Source organism: Zea mays, chromosome 7 (genome assembly GCF_902167145.1).
Source record: "Zea mays cultivar B73 chromosome 7, Zm-B73-REFERENCE-NAM-5.0, whole genome shotgun sequence".
In the NCBI taxonomy this organism is placed as follows: domain Eukaryota; kingdom Viridiplantae; phylum Streptophyta; class Magnoliopsida; order Poales; family Poaceae; genus Zea; species Zea mays.
Window position 1 is genome coordinate 10061892 of NC_050102.1, and position 19998 is coordinate 10081889.

A 19998-nucleotide genomic window follows, 5' to 3' on the forward strand; every position below is an offset into this window, starting at 1 on the left:
TGCGCCACCGGTGCGCCAACGGTCGACTCCAACAGCTAGTTCTGACAGCTAGCCGTTGGGCAGATGGCACACAGGACAGTGATCAGTTACTGTCCGGTGCACTGTCCGGTGTGCCACTAAAATTCCACTCGAGAACCTTGCGCTCTCGAATTTCTGCGTGGGGAAACCCTTCCCCTAGGCCAGCTTGGCCCCACCTGGTAGAGGGCGCACCGGACAGTCCGGTGCCCCAAGACCAGAAACCCTATTTTCTGTTTTATGCTGTTTTTCAAATCGGTTTTCGTTCTAACTTGAGTGTATGTTTTAGAGTGTCACCTAGCACTATATGTGAGTGTGAATGTGCACCAACACTACACTAGAACTCTCTTGGTCAAACTACTCATCGACAACCCCTCTTTATAGTATGGCTAAAACAGAATAAAAGACCTAACTAAATCACGAGTGTCCACAACTCCTTGACACTCGGACTACGTAGTCCTTCATCTTTTGTTTCGTCGTTTTAGCCGTCGCTTCGAGTTCTTATCTCCGGGATTGTTTTCACCGTTGTAGTACTTCTACCTGTAATGCGACCTAACTTACCATTTGTCTCTGCAAAACACACGTTAGTCACATATAACATTACGTTGTCATTAATCACTAAAACCAACCAGGGGCCTAGATGCTTTCAGGAACTAGTTGTTGCTAACCATTGAGTTCGAGGTATGTGGTGCGACACCATACACATCCAATGTGTTGTGTTGTAACCCGACCTTTTTGGTTACTTAGCAAGCTCTCTGATTACCCTGTCCAATAGGGTATTTGTTGCAACACCATATACATTCGATGCATTGTGGATTTTTCAAAACACATTGCTGAGTGTTGTGTCAGGTGCTCGGTTGGGTGCAACGTCTGGTTATTTCGACACAACATTTATCGGCTAGGTTTAGATTTTGAATAAGTTTTTTCAGCACAAAATTTTTGCATGAGTAGCAGTTTCAGCTACAGAAAAGGACCTTCAAACTTATTGTCTAGGTTCAGATTTCTTTATTACTTTAAAGCACCAGTTTCGTGCGTCGTTCGTCACGTGCGAACTGCGTAGGTCTCCCTCACTTCTCGCCTACAGGTAGGCCATTACATTACAATAAGCTGCAAGAGATATCACATTAGATTTATGGTGATGTGGAAAAAATAAAAGTGGAGAGAAAGAAAAGTGGGTTGCTTACTAGTAGCCAACTTAGAGTAGACTGCATACGAACTCCAAGGCTCTCTATGAGAGAGAGAGAGGTAGGCTAAGTATTAAATATACAACTTATCTCATGTGAGAGTTATTATATAAATAGATTTTTAGGTGATTATATATGACACGAGAATATTATAAGGCCTGCTATATTATTAACCATTTCTACTTGCTCTCAAGCATACAAAGCGCACATGGGGTCTCACCTTAGCTCGGTTTGGGCTTGGGGGAACAATAAATTAATTAATAAAAAAGAAAAAAAATGAAAGGAAGATAGGCCAGGCCGGAGTTGACTACGGCCACGGCCCACGAGGCATGATCGGCCCAACAGAGCGCACAGGCAAGGCAAACCGTCAGCACTCAGTGGAGCCCTGGCGGGCTGGCCTCCCCTCTTCTTCGCCTGCACCTGCACGCGCCCCCGACCTCACCCTCTGCTGACCTCGCTCCCCTCCCGTAGCCGCCGGAGCCCTCATCGGTTTATCCTCCCGCTGCCACCTGCAACAGCCCCGGGCGGAGATCCATCCTAACTCTACGGTAAGCTCTCCCCGTCTCGCTTGGATCGCTCGAGGCCAAATCCATGCCTAAACCCAACCCCTTTTTAGCTTCTCTGTACAGTTTCCTATCCATCCTGATAGTCCCGGCTGGATTTCTTCGCTATTCCTGCATAGAACCAATTCCGACCCATCTCTATTTCGATTACATTTGTTTGGGCTCGGTTCGACGGGATCGTTTACTCTAGCTTCGCACTCGTACCCTAATGCTGTGGGAGCGGTACTGGTAGCAGACACTTTATTTCATTAGCTCCTACCTGGTGACGTAAATCCGCCAGTGGTCGAAGCGGTGGTTTGGGATTGTCATGTGTGCTAGGTAGTCAGTCCATGACTCTCTTGAGGGATGTTGCTAAAGATTTCTAGTTTGTCACACCTGCAGTGCAGGTGACCCCAAGTCCTCAAGTGGGTGGCGCAACCATGCCCAAGGTTAAGAATCCCCACGTTTTCATGGACATATCAATCGGTGGAGGTAGCGCCGAGAGGATCACATTCGAGGTTGTAAAGCTTGCAGCAGCATCTGCCCCCCACCCCCAATAGTGGTTCACTGTTTTGAGCTGCTGAGGACATAGTGACATGCACCATATTAACTTACGCGTTTGTTTTGCAGCTATTTGCAAATGTAGTTCCAAAGACCGCGGAGAACTTCAGAGCACTATGTACTGGTAATCCTGGTTCCATTCTATGAAACAGCAGTGTGCCTGTGTTGTGTCTATAGCATATGTTCGAGTTCTAAGTCTTAAGCCTGTGCCCTGTGCCCAACACATAGGTGAAAGAGGCCTTGGAGCGTCTACACAGAAACCACTCTATTATAAGGGAACATATATTCATCGCATAGTTAAAGGGTTTGTTGCTCAGGTATTTAAAACATTGCCACTGATCTGGATGCTGTGTATTTCTTAGCTAGAGATGGTATATTGAAATCTTTTGTGGGATTGGAATACTGAGCTTTATGGAATATGCATGTGATTGACCTTTCTTTTATTCATGCAGCTTTGCACTTTGACATCTCTTTTCTTCAAACTAAACTTGTCAAATATCCTTCCTGCAGGGTGGTGATTTTTCAAGCGGAGATGGTATTGCTTCATTAGCCCAGGCTTCTTCTTTCAACTGACTTTTTGCTGTAGTGTACTTTATAAGCTCAATACTGCATTCTATTTCCAGGAAAAGGTGGAGAGAGCATTTATGGTGGAAAATTTCCAGGTTACTAGCTACATTGAAATATGTGCCAGTCACAAAATTTGTTTGTTAGCTACCTGTTAATCTTTTACTGAACTTTTCTTCCATTCCATCATGTTTCTACAGATGAAAACTTCAAGCTACTGCACAATCAGCCTGGTGTCCTGTCCATGGCAAATTCTGGACCAGGCACCAATGGGTCACAGTTTTTTATTACATTCAAGGCTCTACCTCATCTTGATGGGTATTGCTTCTTGTTCTTCAGTCGTTGGGCTTTATTTGATTCTCAGTTCTCTAACCACAACCAAAAACTAAATACTGCCAGAAAATTAATTAATGACATTGTGGCGTGTAATGATTTAAAGTAAGTGATGATGACAACCAACTTGGATCATGTATTGTATTTACCTTTTTTAATTCAGATAGTTGAGTGTCGTTGCATTAGGTATACAGTTTTAGAAATACACGTTTACAACATACCGCACCCTAGATAGTATACTGCACTTTCGTTGACAGTATTTGATGCCATCAGTTACTAATTACCTGTGAAGTTTTGTCTTTCATTTCCTGCCTATTCTCCATGGTCCAGCCACTTAAATGAATTTCAAATTGTAATATTTGTAGCAAACATGTGGTCTTTGGGAAGGTGGTCAGTGGAATAGCTTTGCTTAAAAATCTTGAAGCAGCTGGCAGTGAAACTGGAAATCCTTCTTGTCAAGTGAAAATTGTAGACTGTGGTGAAGTTTCCAACACAAATTCTCAAGATCTGCTAAAGGGAGAGAAAGGTATAAATAGAAGAATGCAGTGTACAACTGCAAATATTTGTATGTTCTTCCTGTCTATCTTCCTCATTACCACTTTTTGCAGAAAAAAAACTAAGAACAGCAGATGGTAACTCCAATGCTGAAGGGAGAGCCAAATTAAAAAAAGCATCTGGTGATTATAAGCAAAGAAAGAAGAGAAAACATTATTCATCTGATTCATATAGCTCAGATACTTCAGACTCGTCGTCCTATTCTTCAGATAGTGGCTCTGATTCAGAATCACAGTCATCAATGAATACTAGCTCGTCCAGTGATCATAGGCGTAAGAGAAGAAAGGGATCTAAGAAGGATAAGCGCAAGCTCACGAAGAGGAAGGGTAAGCATACAAGGAGTAAGAGAAAGAGTAGAGGATCCAAAAGGCGTCCTAGACGGTACAATGTTAATAACCTGCATAATGTCGCTACTTCGTTAGCATGGGATGATTTCTTGCTAAAAATCTTCCTTTTTTGGTGTGGTTTATCTTTAGGAGCTATGGGAGTTCCAGTGATGATTCAGTAAGCTCAAAGACAGATAACAGCAGTTCTGACAGTGAAAATGGTGGTCATTATACCAAGCGTTCCTTGCCGAAAGGTAGTAATCTAATTCCATTGGATTAATGCGTGTTATATATTTGCTATCAACATATCTTAGTGGACTGCATTTTGGGTGCATATATTTCTGGCATGCTAAAAGCCTAAAACCAGTTCTCTAATGCTGGACAATTTCTGCTTGTGAGCTTGCCATGTCTAGCTAAAAAAAGGAATGCTGTGTTGATTTTTCTCTCTGGCTATTTAGTTTATTACATTGGTAATACTTTTTAGTATCATTTTTTTAAAAAAGATAAATGTTCTGTCTTTCACCCTAGTGCCTTATTCATGTTATTATTAATCTTCACTTTTATCGATAGTGATTTATTTTCACTAAACAAACTTTATATATTTCTTTTGATACCTTCATTAGTAAAATGGAGCACTTTCACATGAATGACAATTTATCTTTTTTCTATCTGAAAGCAACTGTTGATAACTATGGCATATACAATACAATATATGCTTAAAAAACGGGTATTTGTTCTATTCGTATCCGGTATCCAACGAGTATTTACCGGGTAGTCCTCACTCCGTTTTCTTTTGATACCTTCATTAGTGAAATGGAGCACTTTCACATGAATGTCAAATTACCTTTTTTCTATCTGAAAGTAACTGTTGATAACTTACAATGGCATATATAGTATCTGAACATCAAGTTGCCTCAACACAACTAAGGCTCTAGTCTATGCAAAGCATACTTTAAAAAAACTACCTCCCACAAATGTAGAGAGGCTGTTTCGAATCCACGGCCTGGTGACTCAGTGAGACAGCTCTCACCACAGCACCAGGTCTGCCCTTGTAATATCTTAAAGTTTCATATATTATATTTATTTATAGTTTTTACCCATCATGTATATTGTATAATTTATAAGTTTTTTTGTATTGTGAGATCACTTTGTCTCACTTTTTTGTCTTCAATTTTGAAATAGTAATAATTTCCTCTCTCTAGCAGATAAAGAGAGTACCAAAATGACAAATTCAGAACAAGGAAGAACGTTTCCAGATGTAGACAAAGTCAAACAAACAGTTACTACCATCAACCGATCACAATCACATGATGGAAGTAAACCCTCAAACAAAGATGACAATGGGGCTGATGACAGATCTGGAAATTACAGTTCAAAAGATAGGTGTGCCTATTTCATGTTCTGATCACCACATGTTCCTTTTGGATGTCTATTACTTCCATCGAGTCATCAACAGAGCAAACTTTGTACTGTTCAACTCTGGGATGACTAGTTATTCTTGAGTGGCTAATGCACACCTTTTTTTTTCTTTCTAAATACAGGAATGATCCAGGTGCAAGCTCTAGGATCAGTCCTATACAGACTGATGTAAATTTAACGAAACCAGTAAATGTATATGGCAACATTGGTGGTGATAATGCAGATGCTGGCATGTCTATAACTGGTACAGAAAGGCACCTGCCAAGCAATGAACCTGTGTCCACCAATGGTAAAGATTTAGCTGTGGGTTCTGCAGACAATGGGCAGCCTCAGCGAATCAGGAAAGGGCGTGGTTTTACTCAGAAGTATGGGTTTGCACGCCGGTACAGGACACCATCTCCCGAGCGCCCCCCTGTTCGACCCCGCTACGATGGAGGGAGAGAGGATAGGTGGAACAATTTCAATAGGTAAATTTGAAACAAGTCTATTTATCAAACTTTGACAGATTTTGCATTTATACTGATTTACCATCATTTTCAGGTATGGAAGAACTGGTCCTTATAGTAGACGCTCTCCAGTAAGGAGATACCATGGCTCGCCAAGAGCCAATAGCCCATCCAGGTTGGTAGTTCTTATGCGTTGAAGTGAGATTCCTGCAGGGCTTTACTAATCCCATTAAACTTGAGAGAAACAACCTATTACTTTCCAACTATTAGTTTATCCTTATTTATGCATTGTTTAATGCCATAGGGTATAACAGCATAAGTTTCTTTCTAGGAACCAATATGTTCATTGTATGTAGTCAGTTGGAGAAGGGCGGGCCTGGTGCAGCGGTAGAGCCTACCGTCTGTAACCGGAAGGTCCCGGGTTCGAGCCCCAGCCTCTGCATATTATGCGGGTAAGGCTTGGCGCTAAAATATACCCTTCCCCAGACCCCGCACAGTGCGGGAAGCCTACGGCACTGGGTACGCCCTATGTAGTCAGTTGGAAGCCACTGCTAATTGGTTGTAATGCTTAATTTTTCATATTATTATTACTCCACATGGGTAAAAAGTACAGCACCAACAAGTAAGAACATGATAGTATTAAATGTTTTATCATGTACAATCTAGATAAACGTGTAATTACTGTAAGCTTCAACTGTCTCTCTCAATTTCTCTCTTCTGATGCACACTGTGAAGGACATTTATGCTTGGTAACAGAATTGTATGTTGTGTTCATCCCATTCGTAGTTTTCCTGGTTTGATTAAATCCCCTAGTTTGTTGGTATTCTGGATACTGAACACTTTAAAGGGCGTACCCAGTGCCGTAGGCTTCCCGCACTGTGCGGGGTCTGGGGAAGGGTATCTTTAAGCGACAAGCCTTACCCGCATAATATGCAGAGGCTGGGACTCGAACTCGGGACCTTCCCGGTTATAGGCTCTATCGCTGCACCAGGCCTGCCCTTCGGATACTGAACACTTTGATTGTATGATTAATTTTTATCTTCAGATATTGATTATTATATGTGCAAGCACCAGATAACCATGCACTGCTTATAGAGCAAGTGCCTTTTCCATTGCCATGATAAAAACAAAACTGTTTTCCTTTCAATTTGCACTCTACTATTCCTACCATTTTGTGCAGTCATGCTACTTTAGAAGTAGCTCAAAATATTTAACCAACGTCCATGACTTTAGGTACCAAAGAAGAGGACGGAGCAGGTCACGCAGCCCGGCGACGCGTCATGACCGTGGAGGGTATCGCCGCCCCAGCCCAAGGCGCAGCCGCAGCCCTGCAGACCCGAGACGTGATGCGAACGATAGGCCTCGATCAGGTCACGGTGGAGGCGGTCCTGACCACCGTGGCCACATCCCCCCTGCCAACAACAGGTCCAGGTCGAAGAGCCGGGATCCCTTGAGATCCAGGTCTCCTGATGCTGCCCCAGCCAAGAGGGAGAGCTCGAGATACAACCGCAGGCGCAGCAGCAGCTCGAGGTCCAGCAGCCCTGATGCTGATGGAAACAAAGGCTTGGTCTCGTACTGAGATGTAACGCCACAACGATTTACATGCGCCAAGAACCATCTTTCTTGCTAGTTTAGCGTTATGTACGCTTTTGTAATGGCTTCTAAACTTGTTTTTTTGATGTAGCTGTACATTTGGATGTCCTGTTAGACGTGAAATGTTTTTTACGTCAGATATTTATAACTACTTCTGAGTCAGTATAACGCGAAGAGTGCTATGCGTTCTTAGGTCGAGGCATGAATGTTCGAGTGTGGTTTTGGGTAAAACTGAAACGTGTTGGTCATCTCTGTTCAACAGACTTTCTGTTGAAAACGGCTGAACATGGTGATATACATGTACGCACACAGCTGTGCTCACACATACAAACTGTGTGTCCATACAACATGCAAATATAAAAATATCACAGCACATTATGAAAACGTAAACATTGTCCTTACACAAATTATGAAGTACCAACTAGTATATTGTTAGACAAGTAACAAGAACAAGCACTTTACCAATATATGGTATTATCTCCCTTCTCGAATATTTATCATCTGCTAGTTTATTTTTAAGCTAAACTGTAACAAATAAAAAAGAATGAAGTAAAACAGCTTCACTCTTAAATAGGCCAAGCATGGCTAACATCGCGGTTCCAAACACCATCTACTCTTCATTGTCGGTTGGAATTCCAGCCGTTGATGCTATCTGCTTTTGCTTCTCGACATAGTAGCGACGAAACATTAGAGGAACCTTGTCTACGTCAAGTAACATCACCTTGTTAATCTCCTCTTCTCTTTTTTGCTGCACCATTTCACGTTGAAGTTTCACTTGCTCTTACTTCTCTCTCAAGGTCCATATGTTCTCTTAACTGTATACACTTCAGGCAATTCTTACTAAAATAAATAGCAACATCATTTGCATTATCCGTATTTTCAGTTGTTCAAAATTCAGTGGTCGCTAAGAATTATCTCCACAGTGGGTATCTTTTTAGATTTAGTAAGAGATTAACACACTAGGTTAAATTTACTAATTATTCGAAACAACAGGGTTCTTGACCACCTAACAAAAAAAAGCTGTACCCTTACAGGTTATCTTCAGTTTCCTGATTCTACATTAATGGAGAACCCAAAGTCTCTGATCAACCAATGCGTATATACACATAATTATACAATATGTTTCAAGAGAACAAAGATTATAATGACAAGCTACATTGCATGGGTTCTTGCGAAGGGGAACCATATTCGTTTGTAGCTTTGTCACAATTGTAGATATTTATACAAACCCAAGAAGATTTCCTTTTAACATTCAGATGGCATTGCCAATACAAAATTTGTAAATTTGGTTAGTAGGGGAGAGTCTATGTTGCCAGGTTGATTTTAGAAGGTTAGAGCAATACTGTTACAGGGCCATGGGCCAGTGTTCGAAGATTATTCCTCTAGAAAGGTAACCAAACTGTCAGCTCTGATCATATTTTTTGTTCACACTGAGCTTGGAGCAGATCACCCCCGTATTTGTGCATTCAGCTAACCAGATCAAAGTATTCAATTTCCTCCCTAAGAAGCTTCAAGGCTACCAGATTTTGTTTCACTTTGTTGAGCTTGTTCTGCCTCAAGTTTCCTTAAAGCAGAAGAACTCAATTTTTCCCCCTCCACACCGCCGGAAAGGAGATCAACAACCTCAACCTGAAATTTAAATCATTCACATTTGAGCCAGCTACATAGTGCATCGAGTAGTAGAATAAAATCAATTAAAGAAAATATAGAAGCAAGCACAAATGAACCTTCAACAGTGGGAACCCTTTCTCTTCTCTTTTCCTATTTACAGCCAGTCCACCATTTAATGTCTCCTTACTGAATATAAACAGCATTGCTATGTCAAATGATGTCCAGTAGAAAGAGAAGCTTAAAAATGAATATGAACTGTTTACATATTAGGAGATCACGTATTCCAAGGTCCAATATGGTAAGGTCATATACTCATATGCACATGAAGAACAAATGTAGTAGTTATGGATGGACAGCTAAATGCTTGAAAAAGGGGGATGTCGCTATTGTTGATACCTGACAATAATGGCATCCAACTTCTCATCAGTTATGGATGGGCCATAAGGGTCCTCAATAGGCTCCACTTGTACTATCAGTTCTGGCTTTATAGACTGCATATGACAACAGACCAATCATGGATTATTGTCAACACATCAAATGGTAGACAAAACACAGATACACAAACACATAGGCATATTCTTCTTTGTAGTTCCTTCCCCAAATTACCCAATGCAAGGATATACACAATGGAGATATGGAACTGATAACTCCTACACATTCAAAGCCATGTATCTCCAAAATTGAGAACATATGGCTGATTTCCATTTCAGAAACTCCATCCAAAGTAAACCATGCTTAACAACTTCTCTTAGATAAAAAACAAATCTCTAGGCACATAACAGTAACAATATACTTCTATTTCATCTGCAAAACTGACAAATTTCCGTATGAAAAGAACTACTGATGCTTATGCACCTTCTCCCCTGCATATATAAAACAGCTTGGCATCCATCCCCAAATACTTCTAATTGCATAGGAGCAGAAACCGCACAGAAACAAGAAACAGGGTAGCCATAACCACGCCACAACCTTGATGTAATCCTCCACACCCTTGATGCGCTTGTCAACGGGCTCAATAAGCTCCGCATACTGCCCAACAGAATCAATAAACCGACTGTGAATCACCACAGGGTCCAATAACTGGTGACATAATGTTCATAGTAAAATAAAAAGGCTCAATCTTTGGGCAAAGGCGAGCGAGAATATGCCTCCTTCTTGGCGAGCATAGGTCCCGTGCAGACGCCCACCACGATCCGGTCTCTCCCCAAATCCGCGGAGGCCTGCCGCCCACCAATTCCCCGGTACCCCGAAGAAAGCAAGATTCAATCGCAATTGACAGGAGGAACAAAAATCTACGTGCCTATTTCCCCCCCTAAGAAAGCACCTTGAGAAGGCGGCGGTGGCCGTCGTGGAGGCGGTCAAAAGTGCCGCCGAGGACCACCGAACCGTATGCCGGAGTTCCCGCTTGCTCCTCCTCGTGAGCGCGCGGCGGCCCTCCGGCCGTTATGTCGCCGGCATCGACCATTTTTCGCTGTTCTTTCTCTCTCTCTCCAATTGCTCCCTCTATAGAGAAGACCGTACAGGTACGGCTTCTTGTTTTACTCGTCGTAGCTGTAGATCAGTACAATGACTCGATGCACACAGATTTTTTTTTGTTGTACATGGTTCCCGAGGTTCGAAGATACTAATCCGATTTTATCCTGTTTTTTTAAACTTTACATGTATACTTCTATTTTTTTTAAACGAACAACCAGTTTGCTTCTATTCTGTTATCAACATCATTTAACGGTGTTAAATCACTATACCACAACACCAAATTAGTGTCTGACGACCGTCGCTATAAATAGAGAATTAACATCAAATTGTTAGTCGGTATACATAGCCACAGATGGTGAGTCGGTATATGTCTAAATTCCAACTGAGTGTTAGTCGTTATATTTATATGTGAATAGTGTCGCGTTGTCAGTCGGCATTTCATACCTATAGCATCGCGCTGTCAGTCGCCATAAAAAACATGTGCAATTTATCGAGCCTGTTGGCGCACAAAGCCCAAAACCCTATTACTTCCCGAGCAGCCGCCGCGAAAACAACCAGCCGCCGCGTGTCGCCAACCGCCGTCACCTCCCCAGCAGGCCGACCGTCACCTCCCCAGCCAACCGCCGTCACCTCCCCAGCCGGCCGGCCGCGCACACTCTCCTCCCCAACGCATCCGCACGCCGTCGGCTCCTCCCCAGCCGGCCGGCCGCGCGTAGGGGTGGATATCGAGCCAGCTCGGCTCGGCTCGACCGAGCTCGAGCTGGCTCGTTAAGGAAACGAGCTGGCTCGACTCGGCTCGTTAAGCAACCGAGCCAGAGAACCAGCTCGGCTCGGCTCGTTTGCGAGCTCGAGCTGGCTCGTTTAGCTCGCGAGCCAGAATAAAAAATATTATACATGTATATATACAACAATATAATCAATTGCTAGTTAATTTCATACTAATTTAACACTAGAAAAGACTAACAATACTCATAATTTTATATATCACAACATTTAAACCCTAAACTAACATAGTTCATCACTTATTAATTCATCCAATACAAGTATAGGCTTTGTTTTACAGATAAATTCTAGCTCATTCGAGCTAACGAGCTGGCTCGAGCTCGTGTCGAGCTGGCTCGTTAACGAACCGAGCTGAGATGTTAGCTCAGCTCGTGATAAAATTGAAACGAGCCGAGTCGAGTCGAGCCGAGCTGGCCACGAGTCGAGCGAGCTCACGAGCCACGAGTATTTTGCCCAGCCCTAGCCGCGCGCCGTCCCGTCCCCAGCCAGCCGCGCGCGCGGTCCGCCGTCCCCAGCCAGCCACGCGTGCGGTCCGCCGTCAGCCAGCCGCGCGCGCAGTCCACCGTCAGCCAGCCGCGCGCGCAGTCCGCCATCCCCAGCCACGCGCGCGCGCAGTCTCCTCTGCAGCCACGCGCGCAGTCCGCCGTCCCGTCCCCGGCCCAGCCGCGTGCCCTGCTACGCCAACCTTCGTCCCCAGCCGGCGCCCCACTTCTACTGGAGCGAGGCCGACCGCACTGGAACGAGTCAAGCGGAGAAGCGTCGGCGCGGCTACGGTACTGCCGTCCGATCCCAGGAAAGTTTTATGTCTACAATGTTTAAAACTTCAAATTATGATTGCAGTCACTGATTATGCTACAATGTTTAAATGTAAATTAGTGGGGAAGGAGGGAGTTGTGAGTTGATAACCTGAAATATATTTTTCTATAACTTTGATTGCAGTCACTGATTTCTAAGAAGTAGTCCTAAACCATGGTGGATAAGACATGGATCAATGATGATGCTAGGTACAAATCCATTATAACACAAATATAAATGTGATATCTATAGCTTAAATGGAATTTAACCTAAGAATGAAAATGATGATGCATGTAGGCACGACAAGACATATTTACAAGGTGTAAACAACTTCTTGGCTTTTGCATTTAGAAATTCGGCTGTAGGGAACAAGATTTTATGCCCTTGTAGAAAGTGTGTTAACTCGTTTTGGAAAGAGGCAAGTGAAATACGTGAGCACTTAATATGCGATGGGTTTCTAAAAGGGTACACGATATGGAACTTGCATGGGGAGACTAGCTCTGTTGTGAATCATGGAAACTATGATTACAATGAGGTTATGGAGGAACCTAATGAAGATGATGACATTTCTGATTTGCTTAGAGACTTAGCTACTGGTTTAGATGATAGAGGAGATTTTGAGGATACAAGCTCTTTTGTTGACCCCTGTGAGGAGCTAGTTGCTATTCAAAAGTTGGTTGCAGAAAATAGCAAAGAGTTATATCCAAACTGCAAGAAATATACGCAGCTACGTTTTCTGATTAGATTACTCCACATCAAACTCCTCGGAGGATGGACTGATAGATCTTTTAACTTACTACTTGATTTACTTAATGATACACTCCCTGAGGGTTCAGCACTCCCAAAAATTTTTTATGAAGCAAAGAAATTGGTGAAAACCATAGGAATTGGGTATATAAGTATTCATTCATGCGAAAATGATTGCATTCTCTATTGGAAGGAGAATTTAGATCTGAATTCATGTCCAAAATGTAAGGTTTCACGATGGAAATCAATAAAGAAGAGTCTAGATGGGAAACATGTGTATAAGGTTCCAAAGAAGGTTCTTCGATACTTCCCAATAAAGAAAATGCTCCAAAGGTTATTTTTGACCTCCAAAATAGCAAATCTAACACGATGGCATGCTGAAGGTCGAAAAAAGATGGTTTACTTAGACATCCAGTAGATTCACCCCTATGGCAGGACTTTGACAACAAACATCCAAAGTTTGCTGCAGATAGCCGTAATATTCGCCTTGCATTTGCAACTGATGGCTTTAATCCATTTAGGTCCATGAATGTTAGCTATAGTGTTTGGCCTGATATTTGTATTCCGTACAACTTTCCACCTTCAATGTGCATGAAGCAATCAAATTTCATCCTTTCTTTGTTGATTCCTGGTCGAAATGGACCTGGTAGTGACATGGATGTCTATTTTCAACCCCTTGTTGATGATCTGCTAGATATGTTCGTCAATGGAGCTAGAACTTATGATGCTTCAAAGGGTGAATTCTTCAAGTTGCGAGCTGCACTATTATGGACTATTACTGATTTCCCAGGTCTAGGATACACATCTGGATCTGTCACATCTGGTGAAGCAGCATGTCCTGATTGCAACTACCACACTTGTTCACTTAGACTTAGTAATGGCAGCAAGAATTGCTATATGGATCATCGTAGATTCTTGCTTGATGACCATCCATTTAGGTTTGACATTGATAGATTTGGTAAAACTGAGTTTAGGCCAGCACCTACTCCGCTTTCTGGAGAACAAATTTTAGAGTGTACTAAAGATCTTAATCAAACTTTTGGCAAGGATCCATCTAGAAAGAAACCGGCAAACAAGAGACGCAAGAAAGGGGAACCATTACTCATTCTCAAAAGGGGAACCATTACTGATTATACCGACTGTAAGTAAGTCGTTATTGCTAGGTTGTGGTATAGTGAATTAGTCTGAACAAAGATGTTTATACCCTTGCACCATATCCTTTCATTTTATTACCTGATTATAAGTTTCCACATTTTAATATAAAAGTTTGAAATATAATTATAACATAAATTTTGAAAACCAACATTTTAACTTTAAATTAAAAAACCTTTAAAATTTATGAAAATAAATTAAATTTAATTATATCAACATTCTACTTATAATTTTGAAAATGTTTTAATTTTAGTATATTTTCAAATTATAATTAAAATGTTGCTAATTTGGTCAAAATTTAACGTCAAATTCAATTTTTTTAATCAATTCTAAAATATTTTAAATCCAAAGTTAAAATATTATTTTTTCCCAAAGTTTATAGTCAGAATTATGTTATAATTATATTTTAAACTTTTCTATCGAAGTGGAGACAAATTTGCAAATAATTAAAAAAAGAGGGCAATGATGCAAAAATATGATCGTCTTTTTACAGGCTAAGTTAACCTCGTTAAGTGGTGATAATAGAATAGAAACTGGCTTTTGGTTTCAAGAAAGAAGAGACATATGTGTAAAGTTTAAAAAATAAAGCTACAAACGAAGTTGCAATCCAGAGTAGGGGCAACATATAATTGCCCGAGATTTTTCCCTCCTGAAGCCTGCCCTGCCTATTTGCTAACTCGCTGAGCACAACACATCGGCATTATTAGCGGCTGACTCACTGATTGCATGCCACACTATACGCAATCGTAAGAAACTATACTCCCTCGCCGACTATAAATAAACTAGTTAAGTGTTCATATGTTACGTATAGAGTATATAATATAAAATCATGTGTGTTTTGCTAGCTATTTTGGTGTGAATGTGGTTTTAGAGTCAATAACCACAATTTTAATATCTCTATATATAATTTTATCTTTTTTAGGTGGAACCGTGAAAAGTGGGACTTATATAGTAGAGAAAAAATATTTGTTATAATAATATTGAACAAGTATTATTAACCTTATTATAAGTTATTTATATATAATTATTTATTCTGTAAATATTAATATTTTTATATATATTTATCAAACTTTATACTCCCTTCGTTCCAAAATATAGTTTTTTCAGCTTTTTTCCATCCATATTTCAATGAATGAAAAAATTAATTAATAAATATATATTTAGTGGTATTTGAATGCACTAGAGATAATAGTTAGTGGCTAAAATTAGCTAGAGATATCTAAACATCCTAGCTAATATTCAACTACTAGCTATTTTTAGTAAATTAGCTACTAGTTAGCTAACTATTTGTTAGCTAGCTAATTCTACTAGTATATTTTTAGCTAACTAACTATTAGCTCTAGTGCATTCAAACACTGAAACACCCCTTAGTCTAAAACAAAATATATTTTGGAATGGTGGAGTAAGTGTTAAATACACCCGCACTTGTATTGTGAAATGAATAATGAATGTGAACTGCTCAACAATGAGTTGGCTAGTGTTTATGGCTGCATCGCAATAAGGCGGTTTTTGATGATGTCAACCCTTCATTGAGCACCATTCAAAAGCTTTTCATGGATGAGGTGGAGTGCTAATGTATGGCTGCTCGAGAGTCTCGGACTTCTGGCTGCTTTTGCTAGGGTCAGGACTATTTCTAGTGCATGAGGCTGTACTGTTTTTCCTTTTTACTTTTTGTCTGTTTGGCATTGTACTTTGGTTCATTTCGGACATTTCTCTCTTTCAATATAATGATGCGCAGTTCTCCTGCGTGTTCGAGAAAAAACAATAAGTTGGCTAGTCGCCGTAAAACAATAGTTTCCCTTTCCATCTGTTTAGCTTTCTTAAGCCGTTCGACAGTAAACCAGTAACTATATGGAGTACAAAATACAGCCTCATCAAAAGTTCCGGAACAAAAGTCAAATACGGACAAATTTCCAGCATCTTTGAAGTTTCAGTGTCTCATTTGAATTCCTGTACCGGTGTCTTACTGCAGAGATACAGGTTCCAAGTTACAAGAACAGATGTTGGCTGAACAATTGACAAACACAATTGCAGTTTGATTAAAAGAAAAAATTTACATAACTTTTCAGTTAAAATGAAGAATAGGGTCCCTTGGGGACATCTAATATATATAAACAGAATTTGAACTTCAAGAGGGCATGAACACATTTTAAGGTCCCTAGGTTATTTGATGGCGTACCCGGTCTTATCCGTCACCATGATCAATGAATCATAAAACCCAGACATGCCTTCAATATGATGGCCTGACGGGAGAGAAGAAAGGCACCCAAGCACCTGGTTTTCAGACTTCAGTGCACTGTCTGTTTCAGCGACCTCTTTCTCATAAAGTGGTATTCATCCACTGCACAGAAATCTGTGTGTTCACAGCATGAGGTTTAAACATCAGCAGCACCAATGCAAAACTAGGAGTATTAAAGATAGATCTTAATCAGGACCTATTAATGGCGAAACATTTCAGCTACAAACATACAGAACGATACCAAAGCGAAGAAAGAGATACAATGAGCGAGATCAGTAACTAGAATTGATGCTTCAGCTTCATTTAAAGGAACTGATATTTCAACCTTGATTATCAGCATGACAAATATATTTCGAAGATAGCTTCACATTTCCTTGAATTGTAAAAACACTAAAAAAATGCAAGACATTTACTCCTAGCAACAAAGTTCTGGTGAAGTACAACAGCTATAAGTGGATTTCTCTGAACTCTTCTTTATATACAACAGTCAAGGTGGGAAACATACGCTACAAGCATGCAAAGATCTCTACGGGTTGGAGGTAATCCACAGATATAAAAAAGGCACATTAGTTTTTGAAAATTATCAAAGAGATAGGAGATGCCTCAACTGAAGCAAGTGCTCCTCATTCGAGATGTTGAGCGAGAGGCGCAGGTTTGTCAGGAGTGACTCTTGCTCCCATGTCAGGGGTCCTGCAGCATGGAAAGCTCTGACGGTTGATTGGTATGCTTGCAGCTCCAGCTCATGGACATTCAGAAACAAACCAGATCCATAGGCATTCTTGGTCTCCTGTCTGCGTTGGCATGAATACATAACATCGTCAGCGAAACAACTGCCGGTTCCGACTGATTGTTTGTTATCACTGGTACTGTACTCTGAGTAATTTGCGCTGCAACTAGCCACTGAGCACTCGTCCTCTTCTCTGATGCACAAAGGTTTCTCAGGCAAAGGAAGAGCTCTGCAAACTGGCCTTATCTCAGAAATGTTCTTGGTAAGATCATTGCATCTGCTACTTAAAGGCCTATGGAAGTGATCGCTATTGATGGCATTCCTAGCAGACACCTTCAGAGGCAACTCATTCTTGGTTAACTGACGAACTTCATAAGCGGGTACTTTCTGTTCTTTGCCTGTTCTTCTAACCAAATCATTGGGTGGAATCCTACTTGCTTCTAGTTTTCTCTTGACAGTTCTAGCACCAGTGGAAGCACAAATATTGGCTGCTTTCCTCTTAGCGTAGTGATCAGCCTCTTCATAGGCTTGATGGTCCTGTTCCATCACAAATTTTGAGTGATGAGAGGAGCAGTCAGCAAATCAGATTGGATCATTCAGTTCAATGACCTGAAAAAGGGAATGATACCGATGAAATACTTTCTCAAAGAAAGGGAAAAAACTGGTAATGACGGGATAGTGCAGAGATTGTTATGCCAGATACTGAAGTCAAGCAAATGCTCATGGTGAGAGGTACCCCTGATTCACCATCACTCACTTATTGTAGCGCAAAATTTCTATAGTAAATGTTCAGTTTATAATAAGTTGAAGATAAGGGAATATTCAATTTTCAACAAGTGTTAATGCTTTCACAAGACCAAACCAAACCATATAATGCAAAAAAGCTTAAATATTTATCCACACTTTGTCCATTATCTGTTTCCGAATTCCTAACTTCTATTAATTGGGCATGAAACATATTCGTTTCATTAGAGAAAAAAAATCATTTCATAGTGTGACACAAAGATAGCATTATGCATAAAAATTGGATGAGAAACACAGAAAAGAGCTGAAGGCAGAGTCCTATAATCTGGTGAGCAAATAAATGAAGGCAGAGTTCATAGTGTCCATGTCCAACATTCAAGGTTGCCAACATGAACCAAGAAATGTTTGGTAAATGTGACTGAAAAAGATTCAGTGGCATTAGAAGCAAGATCTTGTCCCTCACTCTGAGATGCATTCTTAAAACTACTTGTCTTACTGTCAAAGATATACCAGGAGAAAATGAAAAAAATGAGAACTTGAGCCTTTTAGGTTGAGTGCTGAGCGGGTATCAAACAGTCATGTAGGAAAAAATATTAAAATAAATGAGCCTAAAAATAGGTGAATCAACTAAGAATTTCTACATAGTACAAGGAAATCAGGGCTTATATGTGAAGCAGGCTTGGGGGTAAAGATTCAATCCCCTGCATGTTATTAGATGTGACCAAATTATCTAAACAGGATAACTAAAACCACTTTAGCGAAATCGCCTCCTGCTCTGACGTCAATCTAAGAGGCTGAAGCAGGAGCAATTCCCCTGATGGGCCAGAAACAGAAGATAATCCATACAGGTTGGAAACTTTTGTTCTTGAAAAATTCAAACCACTTGCAACCTGTTAGACAGAACAGATGCCACACAACTTCAGCTAAAAGCATGCCTTAAATTCTAACCAATCAGAAGCACAATCAAGATTCCTGATAGCAAAAGAAGAACAGCACACGAGCTCAATCTGGAGTCGTGGATGGAAAAAATGAACATAAATCTAATCATGTATCACACTGGAAAGGCAAAACAGGAACTCAAATGGAAGAAGAAATAAAGAGAGAAATAAGTTGCTTGTTCGAATCTTGATAAAAAAATGTGTAGCAATTGACTAGAAGATTTGATTTAATCCTAATCCAACCAAACTGCAACGTGGAAAGAAACTCCAAGAAACTAACAAGAAACCGATATGACCTTAAGCAAACCAAATACTGGGGCTTGCAGATCCGTGAGCACTAAATAAATCACTTCAAGAAGTCTCTTTTTAACATAGATCTGGGGAAACAAAATCTGGATTGTCTAACTGAATTACTGAAAGGAGACAGACAGCAGCAGCTCAAATTGAATTCCGGACACAACTTACATACATGCAAACTTTGAAGTGAAGGAATCCACGAAATCTGATCTAAGCAGTTTCACCTGAAGCAAACCAACCCAAGTACCCAATCAACTCGCCTTGTCAATATAGGAACTCTCTCCCTCACCCCCACCCCACACAAAAAAAAACCCGACTTACTTCTGATGAACCGAGATTGAACTGTTCTTCTTCCGACCGATCTGAGATGAATTACATGGCCACAATCCGAAACGGCAGCCAAGAAACAAAGAGATAGAAATAATTATTTTCCCCAACTAAACTCCTAAAATAGAAATAGAAATTGGATGAGAAGAAATTTACAGCACCAAAGGCGACCAACCTTAGGGTAGCGAAAGACTAATCTGGCGGCTAGCAAGCAATCGAGGCGCCTAATTCCGGGCCAACCGTATGAGAAAATGGAGTGCTGGCTCGTTCTGTATATTGGCCGTTTCTTCCGGTTCTTGCTTTCCTGTTTCTTGCGTTTGTCATGGGAATTTCGTTTTTAATTTAGTTTTAAGGTCCTTTTTTTAAAGAAAATACATTTGATTAATCACCATATGTACCACAGAAAAAAGAGTAAAGTGTTTTAAAATTGTGTCATTTTGGTTCATAAACTCTTAAAATATGTCTTTTAAAAGCTCAATATCTGTTCAGGTTTCTATTACGTACTAACAAGTTGTTATGGTCCACATGGTTAGTCACTATGGTCTGTTAGACCCCATCCACTCTTATCTCTCCTTCGACGACGGATATGTAGGCCGCAACAATCCATTAAAACATAGTAGAGAT

General features: G+C 40.7%; 3 protein-coding genes across 13 annotated transcripts; 1 reads left to right on the top strand and 2 right to left on the bottom strand.

Annotated features, from left to right (window-relative positions):
• Positions 1 to 1534: 1534 nt before the first annotated feature.
• LOC100274576 (uncharacterized) lies at positions 1535 to 7736 on the top strand. 2 transcript variants are annotated; one of them, XM_008652927.4, is made up of 14 exons: positions 1535 to 1747; positions 2144 to 2259; positions 2372 to 2426; positions 2531 to 2619; positions 2813 to 2837; positions 2926 to 2964; positions 3067 to 3184; positions 3565 to 3725; positions 3808 to 4135; positions 4231 to 4334; positions 5283 to 5463; positions 5622 to 5966; positions 6040 to 6120; positions 7179 to 7736. In XM_008652927.4, the coding sequence occupies exons 2-14, from the start codon at positions 2182 to 2184 to the stop codon at positions 7522 to 7524; spliced, it is 1950 nt and encodes a 649-aa protein (XP_008651149.1). In that variant the 5' UTR covers positions 1535 to 1747; positions 2144 to 2181; the 3' UTR covers positions 7525 to 7736. The 2 variants fall into 2 exon arrangements, with proteins under 2 accessions (XP_008651149.1, NP_001334189.1); NM_001347260.1 differs by having other exon boundaries at positions 1590 to 1747; positions 5286 to 5463; positions 7179 to 7658.
• An 884-nt stretch (positions 7737 to 8620) lies between these two features.
• Positions 8621 to 10712, bottom strand: LOC100282565 (Bifunctional coenzyme A synthase). 2 transcript variants are annotated; one of them, NM_001155473.2, is made up of 6 exons: positions 10474 to 10689; positions 10298 to 10369; positions 10119 to 10178; positions 9546 to 9640; positions 9266 to 9335; positions 8738 to 9167 (listed from the first exon to the last, which is right to left on the bottom strand). In NM_001155473.2, the coding sequence occupies exons 1-6, from the start codon at positions 10612 to 10614 to the stop codon at positions 9039 to 9041; spliced, it is 567 nt and encodes a 188-aa protein (NP_001148945.1). In that variant the 5' UTR covers positions 10615 to 10689; the 3' UTR covers positions 8738 to 9038. The 2 variants fall into 2 exon arrangements, with proteins under 2 accessions (XP_035816481.1, NP_001148945.1); XM_035960588.1 differs by lacking the exon at positions 10298 to 10369 and having other exon boundaries at positions 8621 to 9167; positions 10474 to 10712.
• Positions 10713 to 15852: 5140 nt separating this feature from the next.
• Positions 15853 to 19703, bottom strand: LOC100278243 (uncharacterized). 9 transcript variants are annotated; one of them, XR_004851217.1, is made up of 5 exons: positions 19550 to 19702; positions 19369 to 19409; positions 19220 to 19271; positions 16282 to 17677; positions 15886 to 16068 (listed from the first exon to the last, which is right to left on the bottom strand). XR_004851217.1 is itself a non-coding variant. In XM_020540443.3 (4 exons), the coding sequence occupies exons 3-4, from the start codon at positions 17612 to 17614 to the stop codon at positions 16437 to 16439; spliced, it is 684 nt and encodes a 227-aa protein (XP_020396032.1). In that variant the 5' UTR covers positions 17615 to 17677; positions 19369 to 19409; positions 19550 to 19703; the 3' UTR covers positions 15853 to 16436. The 9 variants fall into 9 exon arrangements, 8 of the variants coding, with proteins under 8 accessions (XP_020396032.1, XP_035816385.1, XP_008651258.1 ...); XM_020540443.3 differs by lacking the exon at positions 19220 to 19271 and having other exon boundaries at positions 15853 to 16455; positions 16950 to 17677; positions 19550 to 19703; XM_008653036.4 differs by having other exon boundaries at positions 15994 to 17605; positions 19216 to 19271; positions 19550 to 19703.
• Between the last annotated feature and the right edge of the window lie 295 nt (positions 19704 to 19998).

Coding starts and splice junctions, on each gene's coding strand:
- LOC100278243 (XM_008653034.4), bottom strand. CDS start 17,614: ATGGAACAGGACCATCAAGCCTATGAAGAGGCTGATCACTACGCTAAG.
- LOC100274576 (XM_008652927.4), top strand. CDS start 2,182: ATGCCCAAGGTTAAGAATCCCCACGTTTTCATGGACATATCAATCGGT. Junction 2,427..2,530: donor CTTCAGAGCACTATGTACTG/GTAATCCTGGTT, acceptor CCCAACACATAG/GTGAAAGAGGCCTTGGAGCG. Junction 4,136..4,230: donor TCCAAAAGGCGTCCTAGACG/GTACAATGTTAA, acceptor GTTTATCTTTAG/GAGCTATGGGAGTTCCAGTG.
- LOC100282565 (NM_001155473.2), bottom strand. CDS start 10,614: ATGGTCGATGCCGGCGACATAACGGCCGGAGGGCCGCCGCGCGCTCAC. Junction 10,179..10,297: donor CTATGCTCGCCAAGAAGGAG/GCATATTCTCGC, acceptor TCTGTTGGGCAG/TATGCGGAGCTTATTGAGCC. Junction 9,168..9,265: donor AAGGGTTCCCACTGTTGAAG/GTTCATTTGTGC, acceptor TTTAAATTTCAG/GTTGAGGTTGTTGATCTCCT.